Source organism: Umbelopsis ramanniana (genome assembly GCF_025399195.1).
Source record: "Umbelopsis ramanniana AG unplaced genomic scaffold K450scaffold_1, whole genome shotgun sequence".
Classification (NCBI taxonomy): Eukaryota; Fungi; Mucoromycota; class Umbelopsidomycetes; order Umbelopsidales; family Umbelopsidaceae; genus Umbelopsis; species Umbelopsis ramanniana.
In genome coordinates, this window is record NW_026252087.1 from 57201 (window position 1) to 69777 (window position 12577).

General features: G+C 45.7%; 3 protein-coding genes across 3 annotated transcripts; 2 read left to right on the top strand and 1 right to left on the bottom strand.

Annotated features, from left to right (window-relative positions):
- Positions 1-1724: 1724 nt before the first annotated feature.
- K450DRAFT_216527 (uncharacterized protein) lies at positions 1725-5513 on the bottom strand. The gene has a single exon (XM_051584872.1). The coding sequence runs from the start codon at positions 5219-5221 to the stop codon at positions 2036-2038; it is 3186 nt and encodes a 1061-aa protein (XP_051449465.1). The 5' UTR covers positions 5222-5513; the 3' UTR covers positions 1725-2035.
- A 2076-nt stretch (positions 5514-7589) lies between these two features.
- K450DRAFT_216536 (uncharacterized protein) lies at positions 7590-10770 on the top strand. Its single transcript, XM_051584873.1, has 6 exons — positions 7590-7659; positions 7766-7827; positions 7929-9640; positions 9709-9878; positions 9955-10263; positions 10334-10770. Exons 3-6 carry the CDS (start codon positions 7997-7999, stop codon positions 10554-10556), a joined length of 2346 nt encoding a protein of 781 aa, XP_051449466.1. The 5' UTR covers positions 7590-7659; positions 7766-7827; positions 7929-7996; the 3' UTR covers positions 10557-10770.
- Positions 10771-10877: 107 nt separating this feature from the next.
- K450DRAFT_216542 (uncharacterized protein) lies at positions 10878-12543 on the top strand. The gene is made up of 3 exons (XM_051584874.1): positions 10878-11100; positions 11163-11526; positions 11591-12543. The coding sequence occupies exons 1-3, from the start codon at positions 10935-10937 to the stop codon at positions 12309-12311; spliced, it is 1251 nt and encodes a 416-aa protein (XP_051449467.1). The 5' UTR covers positions 10878-10934; the 3' UTR covers positions 12312-12543.
- Positions 12544-12577: the final 34 nt, after the last annotated feature.

Below are 12577 nucleotides of genomic sequence, written 5' to 3' on the forward strand. Positions count from 1 at the left end.
CGCTGGAATTTCACGTCACTGTTACCAATACTTTGCATGAGAATCAGCGTTCCAGTTCAGTACTCTCTAATTTCGGTTTGGCTAGACCGTCGTTTTCTGCTGCTGCTCTTTCCAAAGCTGATTCACGTGGTGCATGGTCTGACCATGCGACGGGAAAACCAAAGCAAAAGGAAGAAGTGCGCTTACCGTCATCATCAAATGCTTCTTCCGATCAATCTCATTGGTTCTGGCTAACCGACTGGCAGATCGACTATAGTGATCCACGGGTCGATCCAACGTCGGGATGGCAGTATGCCAAAACGTTCGATGATGCCGACGACAGATGGACACCTGTAGCACCTGGTAGTGGTTCAGGATGGGTACGAAGAAGACGATGGGTACGTGTGATGAAGAGAAGAATGGATTTGGTTAACGGCGGCCATCAAGGAAACCAAGACGCTCTGGTTCTCAGTGAAAATGCGCGCAGACAAGAGGAAGAAGATGAGCAAGGTGATAAGCAAGACTATCTGTATCGTGCTGAAGCGATAGTTCGCAAGATGGTCCAAAAATCACAAGTTTCCAAGGCTCACCACCCTAGCGCTAATCATAAAGATATGATTGCCCAAGAGCTACGTAGCCTTACTCAGAAGCTTCGATCTTACGAAGAAGCCATCCAGATCTTATTGGCAGGCATCAAATGTAGGTGGATTGTTATTGTTTCTGGTATCCTTCCCAAATTAATCGATTGGGTTTTTAATTTGATTTAAATTGTCCTTACTAGCGGATCAAAACCAACGTCGAAAGAAACATGCCTCCAATTTGGTCAACATATATCTCAACAACGCAGACAAACTTAACAAGGAGATTACAGAGCTGGCCCCTCAGCTTACTACCCCTATAACATCTGCTCCTGTCACACGGAACGCTGAATTGGAACGTGAACTTGGCTTTTTTGATCAGCCAAGCCCTACAGAGCCAGCGAACGTGACTGTATCATCGGCGGATGGTTCACCTATGAGTCGTGATTTGGGTGCCAACCCTTGGTTGCAATCTCGGGAACAAGCCATGTTCCCTGTTGGACGTCTGTCACGCTCAAATACCTCACAGAGTGCTGCAAGTATGCTAGGATCAGCCCGCAGCGGCGGTAGTGGTATATCTCAAGCCTTTGAACCATTACAACAAGAAGCAACGCCTACTCGTACTTTCAAATGGGAGCCTGACGCTGAAGCCAATGACTGTCGTCGTTGTAACAAACGATTTGGCCTCCTCAATCGACGCCACCATTGTAGACGATGTGGTCTTGTTGTATGCGATAAATGCTCAACGGCTAGAACCTTCTTACCAGCCAACCAAATCCTCAAAGACCCACATGGTGCTGAGTCTCTACATACGTTGGCATCACAGCACCACCGAGTGTGCGATAAATGCTATGCCGACCTGGGGCAGCAATGAAGAGCTGCCCAGAAGAGAATGTCCTTTTCAAAAAAAAAAAAATAGAAAACACATATACCATGGTGCTGATATCAGCACACCCATTTTCACATAAAGAGATGTATCGACACTTGGATTTCTTTTTGCAAAAAATAATATATAAATATGAGAAATATAGCAAAGATTGCCAACCTCTTCAATGCACATAATAAAAAACTCCATGTTATGCTTCATGTTTTTTGATGTGCACACACTGTTTGGAAAACAAGGGAACTCCTCCGTATGCTTCATCTCAAACTTCACTTTATACCATAAACTTTAAGTCTGTGTAGTTTGAACAACTTTGATATTTATTTTGTGCGCTTGTGTACTTTGGTCTAAATGATAGCGCTTTAATACAAAACTTAAAACAATCAAAACAAATAAGAAGTTAAACATGCCAATAGGCTACAATTACAACCGTGATATGCAAGAAAATAAAGAGGACGTATGTGAAATGAATGTATGTACAGACACGTATGAAGGAAAATAATAATAAAAAAAAAAGCAATGGTCGATCCAAGCAATTGAGTTCTTCGAATTTTTTTTTTCAGCCATTTTTTTTCTTTTTGCTAAGGATTTTTCTTTACTCGTCGTCTTCATCTGACCACACTTCTTCACCGCGCTTGCGACGTTCCATACGATCCTTCTTCTTCTTGCGAAGTTCCTTTGAGGTGAGCTTAGCCTTTCGTACAGTTTTCACTGTATTGCCTTGGGCGTCGATTTGGTCTTCTTCCTCCTTATCAGCAATGACGGTGGAACCATTTCCGGAAACCCAGTTGTGACCAGAAGCAACAAGTCTACCAGCATCGACCTTCCAGACTTCAGAACAGAGCTCCTCAGAGAATTCACGGTTGTGAGTAACAATGACAACACCACCGCCATATTCTCGAATAGCAGTAGCAAGACCTCCTAGAGATTCACGGTCGAGGTAATTGGTAGGTTCGTCAAGAACCAACATATGGGGTCTGTTCCACATAGCAGCACCAATGACCAACTTGACCTTTTGACCTCCAGAAAGACCACGGATACGGGAGTGGGTGGCAAATTCGGCTTCAAGTCCGACTTCAGTGAGATGCTTCTCGATTTCCTTGGCGGTCAAGGGACGGTTGAGACCCAACTTGGCAGCTTCGGCAGAGTCGCATTCAGCGATCTTCTTGGAGAAACCCATGTCCTCGAGCTTGTGGCGAGGAATCCAGGTGTTCTCAACAGAGGACTTGCCAACCCACTTCACTTCGTATTCGTAGGACTGCTTGAGCTTACGGCGACCCACGATTTCTTCAACAACTCTCTTCTCTCCATCGATAATATGAACAGCAGTCATGGCCTTCTCTTCTTCGGCAGTATACTGACGATCTACCTTGTCAAGTTCTTCACGATCTTCACCGGTAGCGTAACGCCATTGGATATACTGGTTAGGGGTGGAATCCAAATGTTGTTCAATGTGATGGAAAGCATGCTGAGCAACATAGGCAATTCGGAGATTGGGGTGCTTCCAAACAGTACCAGTTTGAGGTTCATGTTCGCCAGTCAATATCTTAATCAAGGTAGACTTTCCAGCACCATTAGGACCGATGACAGCCACACGAGAGGACAAGGAGCATTGCATGGTGATGCCCATAAGCTGCTTCTTACTAGAACCAGGGTATTGGAAATCACAATCCTTCATCTTCAAAATAGCGCGTTCCTTGGTCTTGATACCTTCAAGGAAACCAGGTTCAGGGAAAGCAAAAGTGATTTGAGATGCACCAAGGGAGTAGTATGAGGCAGCCTCGGGAACCTTCTTGACAAATTCTGACAAGTTACCCTTGTAACGCTTCAGCTTGAAGTTCTTTTCGTAGTGAATGATATCGGTACAGACTTTATCCAAAAAGCCAGAGTCGTGAGAAACGATCATGGAGGTAACAGTCTTGAGACCCAACAGGTAGTTCTCTAACCAGGCAACGTTGACGACATCCAAATGATTGGTGGGTTCGTCGAGTAAAAGAATGTCAGCGTTCTTGAGCATAGCACGAGCCAGTGCAAGCTTCATCTTCCAGCCACCGGAAAGAGCACCAATGGCTTGATTAGCAAGCATTTCATCAGTGAAACCATACTCCAGCAAAATCTTGGTAACAGCGTCTCTATCCTTGGTTTCAACCCCTTCGTCAGCGAGAACGAAGTCAACGATAGGAGTATCGGCTTCGGAACCATCAATGTCGTGTTCGACATAGACTGTCTTAAGCTCGGACTTGGGTGGGAAGCCTTCGACTTGCTCATTAGCGATGGCACGCATGAGAGTGGATTTACCAGAACCATTGGCACCGCAAAGTCCATAACGCTTTCCGCGCTTGAGGCGCAGAGAGGTACGGTTAAGCAAGATCTTGGCACCATAAGCCAAGGAGAATTCGCAGTTGCAGAGATCTTCGCCTTCATCGTCATCTTCTTCGACTTCCTTCTCGGCGACAGCGTCTTCGCAGCGCTCGATGAAATTGCTAGCCAGCTCTTCAGCAAGTTCTTGATCCATAAAGGCAACAGCAAAATCAGTCACATTGACGGACCACTCGTTCTTGTTGAAATCCATAATGGTAGACAAGGAGATAGCAAGATCGCCGATGTACTCAACAATGCAGTTAAAGAAAGGATTGATGTCTTTAGGAAGTAAGTCCTTGAGAGCGGATTTGATAGCTTCGGCTTTCTGCTCAGGCGTCTTGGTGGCCTTGGTAGGAGTTCCAACCCGTTTGAGAGTAGCAAGAGCCTTTTCGACCACTCCACGGCATTCGGGATCAGCAACGACTTCATACGTCTTTTCCAAACCAGGCAAAAGGAGAGGCAAAAATGGTGCAGCCACGTTAGGATCATCGACCAATTTGGACATGTTATCAATGATCAAAGCTGACTTGCGCTTGATGGGAGTTTGCCGCTCGTTGAGACCACGAGCAAGCAAGGGAACCATGATGGCCAAAGTAGCAGAGTCAACTTCTTGAACAAAGGTGGTGGCACCCAACAAGTGAATGGTCTCTGGGACGTTTTCAGGCTTGTTGATACACTGGATGACAGCGGGAATGAAACGTTCGATATCCTTGTTATCGGCAAGAGAGCACACATTTCCCATAGTGGCAGTAGCAGCCTTCTTGACATCAGGCTTGGTATCCCACATACAGTCGGAGATAGATGGAACAATCTTGGGGATAACAGAGTGGAGGGCCTTTGGGCTGATCTTGACCAACTCATCAATGAGAGACAAGGAGAGCATCTTAGTAGGCCACTTCTTGGAGTTGGTCAAGGCTTCCATCAACATGGGCGTGATATGAGCCACGGCATTAGGAGCCATATTGTGAATCATCAACTTGGCAGTGGCTGCGGCATCCGTCTTGACAGCGGGCACCTTATCAGCCTGCAATTCCAAGAGGTCAGCTAGAAAACCCATCATATAGGGTTCAGCTTGACGTTCACAAGCATGGTTGATGATAGCAGCGATCAGAGCGACTGCGGCCTGGCGAGCATTGGCGTTCTTCTTATTGTTCAGTTCAGTAGAAATGGTGTTTAAAATACCAAAGTCTTGAAGAGAGAGGACGCCGTGACGGTCGATATAGCGAGCAAGCCCCTCGGCGGCAGAGCTACGCTCATCGTCGGTGGTGGCAGCAAAGAGCTCGTCACGGAGCTCCTTGGCCTTGTTGATCTCTTCCCCAGATACGGATTTGGAGGAATTTGCAGCCAAAGCGGCTGACTTCTTGGACCCAGTTTCGGACTTGTTCAGCTTGTTGTTCATGGTAGCGGGTGAAGCGGGCATGTTTTACGGCTGGACAGAGAAATGAAAGTGAGCGAGAAGGGGGAAAAGGTGAGAAGGGAAAAAAAAAAAGGTAAAGAAGAAAAGTTTTCTCTATCGCATCCATCTCTTTATATACGCTTAAACCCTTGCCTAGAAAATTTCTCTTGTTCTTGCTGGTTTCACATCCAATAGTCGCTTTGAAACCTCCTTTGGTTTTAGGGACACACTTGCAGTAAGCAATGATCGTCCACTCGCCATCGTGTTTTTGTTATCTCTGACCTACCAATCCGGTTATATTGCTATGATGATGTGGTTGGGTGCAAGGAGCTGCTTGAGCGTTTTTTCTTCATTCTTCTATAGGCGTATGACTTCATTTTGCGCTTGAAACCAACACGCCACATGATTCGAAAGCCTATTGCTGTAAAGTAGAAATCCCCCAAATGAGAGCCAACCGATAGTATCGCCATTGACTGTCTTTCCCTCTATCTTTTACCTGGGGGCGGTTATGCAAACGAGATGTTGAGTCTCTCATTACCCCACACGACGGATCTTTGGTGTTGCTGCCGGCTTTTGGTTGAAAAAAAGCACTATTACGTGCACAGATAAGGTCAATTCCTATTCCCAGTATGGCAGTTCGCACACCTGCCAAGCTCTCAGGAAAACAAACCTGGCCAATCTCCGACTAGTAGCTTGAATGTTTTTGCTATGTTGGCTCCAACAACCGGCCAGCTCTATCTGATTGGTGAACCCTTCGCTCCATAGAGATGCAGGGATCCGGAATGGGTCCCTCCGAAAACAGCTCTGTTACGATTACAAACAAGTTATAGGTTGTTGCTTGGCCCATCCATACCTCATTTGGTTCCGATGGTTCTGAATAGGGGGGTGCCCATCGGCGTCACCTTGGGGGTGCCAGTAAATACTTTTTTGAGTTGGTAGACCGCTATGGGCTGAAATTTTCATGCAGAAACTTGATAGTGTGACATGACATACCTTGAATGAATAGAGGAAACATCATCATTATTTCGCATGAAAACGCCTACGAATGTTCATTCACCCTCATTGTCGTCATTGGCCCTCATTCCCATCGCTTGGGCCATGGTTGCCAAAGTCCGTCGGAGTATGAAACCTGGTTTTATCCAACACCCGTAGTCTCATGAATAAGTTCAAATGCCTTCCTTCCGGCGAAGGCATCTAAGACCATAGTCATGCCCAACTTGCCAAAGGAGGTAATAAATGCAGTGGGCGGATAAGGAAACTGTCAAGACAAGCGTCAACATTGGAGGGAATGAAAAAGGAAAGCGATCGAGGTCTGACCCCTTGGTTTAGGCAGGCTATCACGGTCCAAAGAGTTACCTGTAGAGATAGCAAAGGGTTTGATGGACTGATCCGTCAACCTGGAAGGACCACTTTCTTTGATCATCGAAATCATGCAGGTGGTTCACTCTCATTTGTTTGTTATTAAAAAAAATGACACACCAAAATTTTGTGCCTTCGTATCTCTCCTCCCATCAGCCGTGACTCTAATGAATGCGTATTGATGTATTATGCCAGGTTTTGTTTCTTTTGATGAACCATTTACCCTTCCTTGGTTGGTTAATGTATGCAAACGAAAACTTCAGAATCAGAACACTAGTGATTTCTTCGGCTTTCGTAACACAGGAACAGAGGCAAGTAAAGAGACAAAACGAGTTCAAGGGATGCAGCACTTACGCCATGACAAAAGGGCTATTGGGGTCTAAAGTTTCAATATAGTGTACAATAGAAAATCGCGTTGCTGCAGACAAGAACTGAAGAAACATTGGTAAGCCTGCTGGTTGTGATAACAAACACCGGTGGGTTCCATTTACAAATCCATCTACCTTGTGACAGAAGGGAAGAACAAAACTGTCAACAGATCATGATTCAGCAGTGAGCTTTTCGCTGTGTTACAGAACAGTAATATAGTATGCTACATAAACATGATGGTATTTGATTGATTTATCATTCCAAGAGTATCAGGTGTAGTGATCGACATCCTGCATTATTTTGCTCATCCTTAATACTCGCTTGTCACTCGCCAATGTCTCAAAAATCGCGTTGGCTACACACAGAAATGTTTGCTAAACTGTTCATCAAGACTGCCTCTCCTGATAGGTTGTAACCATTTCTGTGACATTAAGCTAACCCGAATGACAGCACCAGTAGCATGAACCCTAATATCAAGAAACGCCTACTCATCTGCTGTGATTGAAAACCACCTGTCTAAAGATCCTGGAAGGGCATTCTTGGTAGTACTGCAACCATGGTATTGCCAACTGGTTTGTGAGCATGGCTAAACATATCATTTACGCCAACGGTGGGTTCCACAAGCGTTACAATTCCAACTAAGCGAACCTAGCGAGTACGTAATATTCTGTTAACAGAACGCTGCCCTCAAATCCTAGCTCTTTCATAGACAACATCTGGCACATTTTTGATATGTATGCACTTCTACCTGAAAATTCTTTCCTGAAAATTCTCAGCCATGTCTTTACACCAAAGAAGAGCTGTAATGGAATACCCTGACACTAAAATTGCCTTTTTTAGATGCTGTTTCCAAAACATGGCTCCAAAACGGTAAGTGAGAGCTGGTCAATAAAATAAAAATCGTGAGTGTCCCTGATACCGAGATCTTGTCTGTATGACCTTCCGATATACATGAGTTATTATTCACAGTTTCAAGCAAAAAAATTGACGGAATACTATGAAGCCCCAGCCGAACCAAATAGACTGCCCTTACAGCGACTTCACATATCCCATCCAGATGAATTTCCAGCCATGAAGCGTATGGTGTCTGTGCACGAACTGGACGTCAACGAGGAAGACCAGTTTTCAACGGTCAGTAGCGGTCGTAGTCAAGGCACCCCCAGCAAACGTCCATCCAAACCACTTCCCAAACCTCCTATGGAGCGTCAGGTTCAGCCACCATCCAATGCTATGTCGCCATTGACACTTCCGCAACAAGTATCGCCCATTATGCGCCAATCTAAACCTGTATATAATTCGATTTTTGGCTATAATCAAGCTGACAATACAGAGACATATACCAACGTGATCAATTCAAACTATGAAGCGCCTGCTCAGCTTGAACAGCCGAGTGTCAAATCTCGTCGCAGAAGTGTAAATACGGATCCAGTGCCAAACCCTCAATACTTGCTATCGCCTAATAATAACGACTACTTGGACTGTTCTGACGATGAAGCTGCATCTCTGTATTCCTATCACTCAGTGGTCAGTCATCAACGTTCCATAGCATCGAAACGGAGCATGGAGTTGGTGACGGAAATGCCAAATACGGACCAGCCGCCAAAAGCCGATGCAACCTCATGCATGTACGATGGAAAGGAAGATGGTTCAGAAGAACACAAGCTGCCTGAACTAGGTATAATGGGTGGTGGTTGGAATCTGCATATCAACAATCCGGAGAGCGACTATCAGTCAACGGCAAGCCAAACTCCTCCTAGTGAACCGCCAGTTTCACCACAGGACTATAATCCTCCGCTACAGGAGAGTGGATATAAGGAGCAGAATGACACTCTATTCGTGGACCCTCTAACGGAAGCACCTCTCCGTTCAGTGTCACCATTTTGGCAGCAAATTTCTCCGATGACACGGTCACCAAGTCAATTAGATTACTTTTTACAGCCCACCGTATTCTTGGATCCAACGCGCGTCGGAGCTGCTTCGCCTGTATCATCGATAGGAACCGCATCATTCACAGGGAGTTATCACCAGTACTCTGGTTCAGATTTTAGCTATGACACCAGACCAAACTCTCCTGGTTTGAATCTACACCATCCCTTTGTCAATACTGTTAACGAGATGAATGCACAGGATTATCGAAACAGTTGGGCTGGTCCTGAAGGGATTCAATCTATGAACGCAGCCAAACAGCGCTCCTCAGTGCCTCCTCCGCCGGCTGCAACGGCAATAGACGAGTCTGTTAAAGAAAGTACCAAGTCACGCTACAGCATTGCCTCACACTCTCTTACCAATGATCCTGATACGATAAAGACCATGAGGCGGATGGCTAACCTTACCAAGGATCATAAAACGCAAACTGTTTATGCTTTGTATCTTCTTGAAGTATGCCAAATGCATGAAAAGGTGGGTGGAAGTGATCGCCCTATCTCGGCAACGCGACAAAGGTTGTTGCAGGAAGCTGTATACTGGATTGAGCGACTTTCAAAAGAACGGCACGGGGAGGCTACGTACATCAAGGGTCTCTGGCATCAAAAAGGACTTCATGGCTATAAACAGAGCGAAGACAAAGCATACCGAATGTGGCAGAGAGCAGCGAAAAGTGACCATGTCAAAGCGAAGTTCAAGCTCGCACAGTACCACGAGAGCAAGGGTAACAAAGGAAAAGCCGTTGCATACTACAAATCTGCCACCGCCAAGGGAGGAGTGGAGCCTAATTTCGTAAGTGTAGGGTGATTAGGACTAGGGCTAGATTGTTTACACTGACACTATTTTACACGTCTGGTCAGAAAATGGCCCGAATTTTGCTGTATGGAGAGCTTGACCAAAAGCGAAATCTAAAGCTGGGCTTGGAGTACCTGCGACGGGCGGCTGATATGGCTGATGCAGGAACGCATGAACCCGCCTTCATCATGGCACAGATACTCACTGGAGAATTTAAGAAAGTCAATATACCCAAGTAAGTTGGAGCTGAGCAACCTTTGAGCTTACGGAAGTTTGAATAAACGCACATTGTTTCTAACACTGCACCACAGGGATTTAATCCATCCAGATACCGCGCTCGGTGTAAAATATTATCTTAAAGCCGCTCAACTGGGAAACGCTGATGCTTTGGACCGAATGGCTAAAGTTTGCCAATATGGAGAATTCGAACAACCATTGGATTTGACAGCTAGCTTTCGGTATTATGAAAAAGCAGCTGATCGGGGTCAATGTGAATCCATGCTCAATCTCAGCAAAATGTATCTGGAAGGACAAGCCGTCGAGTTAAATGAAGCATTGGCATTTAAATGGTGTGAACGCAGCGCAGCGTCCGGCTATGATCATGCTGAATTTGCATTAGGGTATGTATTTGTCACCGTGCATGTACATAAGAACGATATCGTCTAATATGTATATTATTTTTTCCAACAGCTACTATTATGAAATGGGTATCGGTGTTCCTGCAGACTACCCTCGTGCACTTGAATATTATGGCAAGGCAGCGACGAAGGGCAACGAAGCAGCTGCAGCAGCTCTTAATCAACAGGGTCAGGACAATGGGGGCAGCAAGGTTGTACACCATGTCATGAATAGATCTAGCAACGTGGCTGGCGGGGACGACAAGCGTAATTCAAAGGAGTGCACCATTATGTGACAAAAAATCATGAATAATGGGAGAAATTTTTTATTTGGAAAATTTGTAGACATAAAGCATGGGACAGTCATTGTACAGAAACCCCCACTTTGCCATAGTAATAAAACCAAAAATGAATTCAATTGGCAGCAACAATATAGCAATTGTTATGTTGTGATTTTTAATAGCCCTGCTCTGCTCTTTTGCACTTCATTATGTTATTGTCATGACTTTTGACCATTCTGAGCTTAGTCATTGTCATTACTGGCGTCATGTGATTGCGGGGCAAGCAATTTCAGGCCGACATGTGAAAACTGGTAAGTATTGTATAAAGGTGAGCCCAGTGGGTTTAGAATTAGAAGCGCTGTGAATCTCTTTTCTTCTCCTCTAAAATCCAACATGGCTACTCAAAGACTCCAACAAGTCACTGCTCACCTCGCACCTTCTTTGGTCTCTGCTAGCAAGATCGGCGTCAAGTCTCCTGAAGATGTCGTCGTTGTTTCTGCTCTCAGAACTCCCATCACCCGCGCTCGCAAGGGTGGTTTCAAGGATACTCTTCCTGAAGGTAAATGGTCATTAGCATTCATGTAGGTTGTTCCAGGGAAACTAATTCTTTGTTGCGTTCAGAAATGCTCTCTGCTGTCTTCAAGGCCACTATTGAGAAGACCAAGATCAACCCTGCTTTGATCGACGATATCTGTGTTGGCAACGTCTTGCCTGCTGGTGGCGGTGCCACTGCTGCTCGTATGGCCGCTCTTCACGCTGGTTTCCCTGAGACCACCTCTATCAACACCACCAACCGTCAATGCTCCTCTGGTCTCCAGGCTTGCGTTCAGATCGCCACCGCCATTCAATCTGGTTTGATTGAGGTCGGTATTGGTGCCGGTGTTGAGTCTATGACCCACAACTATGGTGCTGGCGCTATGGGTTCTACCTCTGAGAAGGTTGCTTCTGAATGCGAGGCTGCCGCTGACTGCCTTGTCCCCATGGGGTAAGTAAATTTCAAACAAAATTTCCGTCATGCGTACGTGATACTCATCGTCTTATTTTTTCAGTATTACCTCCGAGAATGTTGCCAAGGAGTTCCAAATTACCCGTGCTAAGCAAGATGCTTTCGCCGCTGCTTCTCACCAAAAGGCTGTTGCCGCTCAAAAGGCTGGTTTGTTCGATGCCGAAATTGTTCCCGTTAAGGTTGTCGTCACCGACAAGGAGGGTAACGAAAAGGAAGTCGTTGTTAAGAGTGATGACGGTGTTCGTCCCGGTACCACTGCCGAATCCCTCGCTAAGCTCAAGCCTGCTTTCGACGAAGCCGGTTTCACCACCGCTGGTAACGCCTCCCAGGTTTCTGATGGTGCTGCCGCTGTTTTGCTCATGAAGCGCAAGACTGCTGAGAAGCTTAACTTGCCCATCATTGGAAAGTACATTACCTCCGCTGTTGCTGGTGTCCCTCCCCGCGTCATGGGTATTGGACCGGCTTATGCTGTCCCCATCGCTGTTGAACGCGCTGGCATTAAGATCTCCGACCTTGACATTGTCGAACTCAACGAAGCCTTCGCCTCCCAAGCCGTCTACTGCGCTGAGAAGCTCAACATCCCCTTCGAGAAGATCAACCCCAAGGGTGGTGCTATTGCCTTTGGTCATCCTCTCGGATGCACTGGTGCCCGTCAGGTCGCCACCTTGCTTCCTGAGTTGAAGCGACAGGGCAAGAAGATTGGTTGCACTACCATGTGCATTGGTACTGGTATGGGCATGGCTGCCATCTGGGAAAGCGAGTAAACTTATGTTCGCTATTATACCTGTTTGAAATATATATATATAAAGACCAAAAAAATATGCTGCCGCAAGAACATGCCAGCCGAACCTTTTTAAAAACCAACTCCTTTCAACGCTTGGGTCGTTTTCATAATAACAATAAACCCCACTTTTTGTAGTATATTTCTTTAATCTCATATGCTGTGTCTCATTGTTTTTTTTTTTTATAAAGTCTCAGTGTTTATTGGCATACACACGGTTTCCATGCAAGCTTATCCTAGATTACATGA

What these genes read in the sequence shown, in the direction of transcription:
- K450DRAFT_216527 (XM_051584872.1), bottom strand. Translation starts at nt 5,221, where the DNA reads ATGCCCGCTTCACCCGCTACCATGAACAACAAGCTGAACAAGTCCGAA.
- K450DRAFT_216536 (XM_051584873.1), top strand. Translation starts at nt 7,997, where the DNA reads ATGAAGCGTATGGTGTCTGTGCACGAACTGGACGTCAACGAGGAAGAC. An exon ending in GAGGAGTGGAGCCTAATTTC is followed by an intron (nt 9,641 to 9,708) that starts GTAAGTGTAGGG and finishes ACGTCTGGTCAG; the next exon opens with AAAATGGCCCGAATTTTGCT. An exon ending in AAGAAAGTCAATATACCCAA is followed by an intron (nt 9,879 to 9,954) that starts GTAAGTTGGAGC and finishes ACTGCACCACAG; the next exon opens with GGATTTAATCCATCCAGATA.
- K450DRAFT_216542 (XM_051584874.1), top strand. Translation starts at nt 10,935, where the DNA reads ATGGCTACTCAAAGACTCCAACAAGTCACTGCTCACCTCGCACCTTCT. An exon ending in CAAGGATACTCTTCCTGAAG is followed by an intron (nt 11,101 to 11,162) that starts GTAAATGGTCAT and finishes TGTTGCGTTCAG; the next exon opens with AAATGCTCTCTGCTGTCTTC. An exon ending in GACTGCCTTGTCCCCATGGG is followed by an intron (nt 11,527 to 11,590) that starts GTAAGTAAATTT and finishes TTATTTTTTCAG; the next exon opens with TATTACCTCCGAGAATGTTG.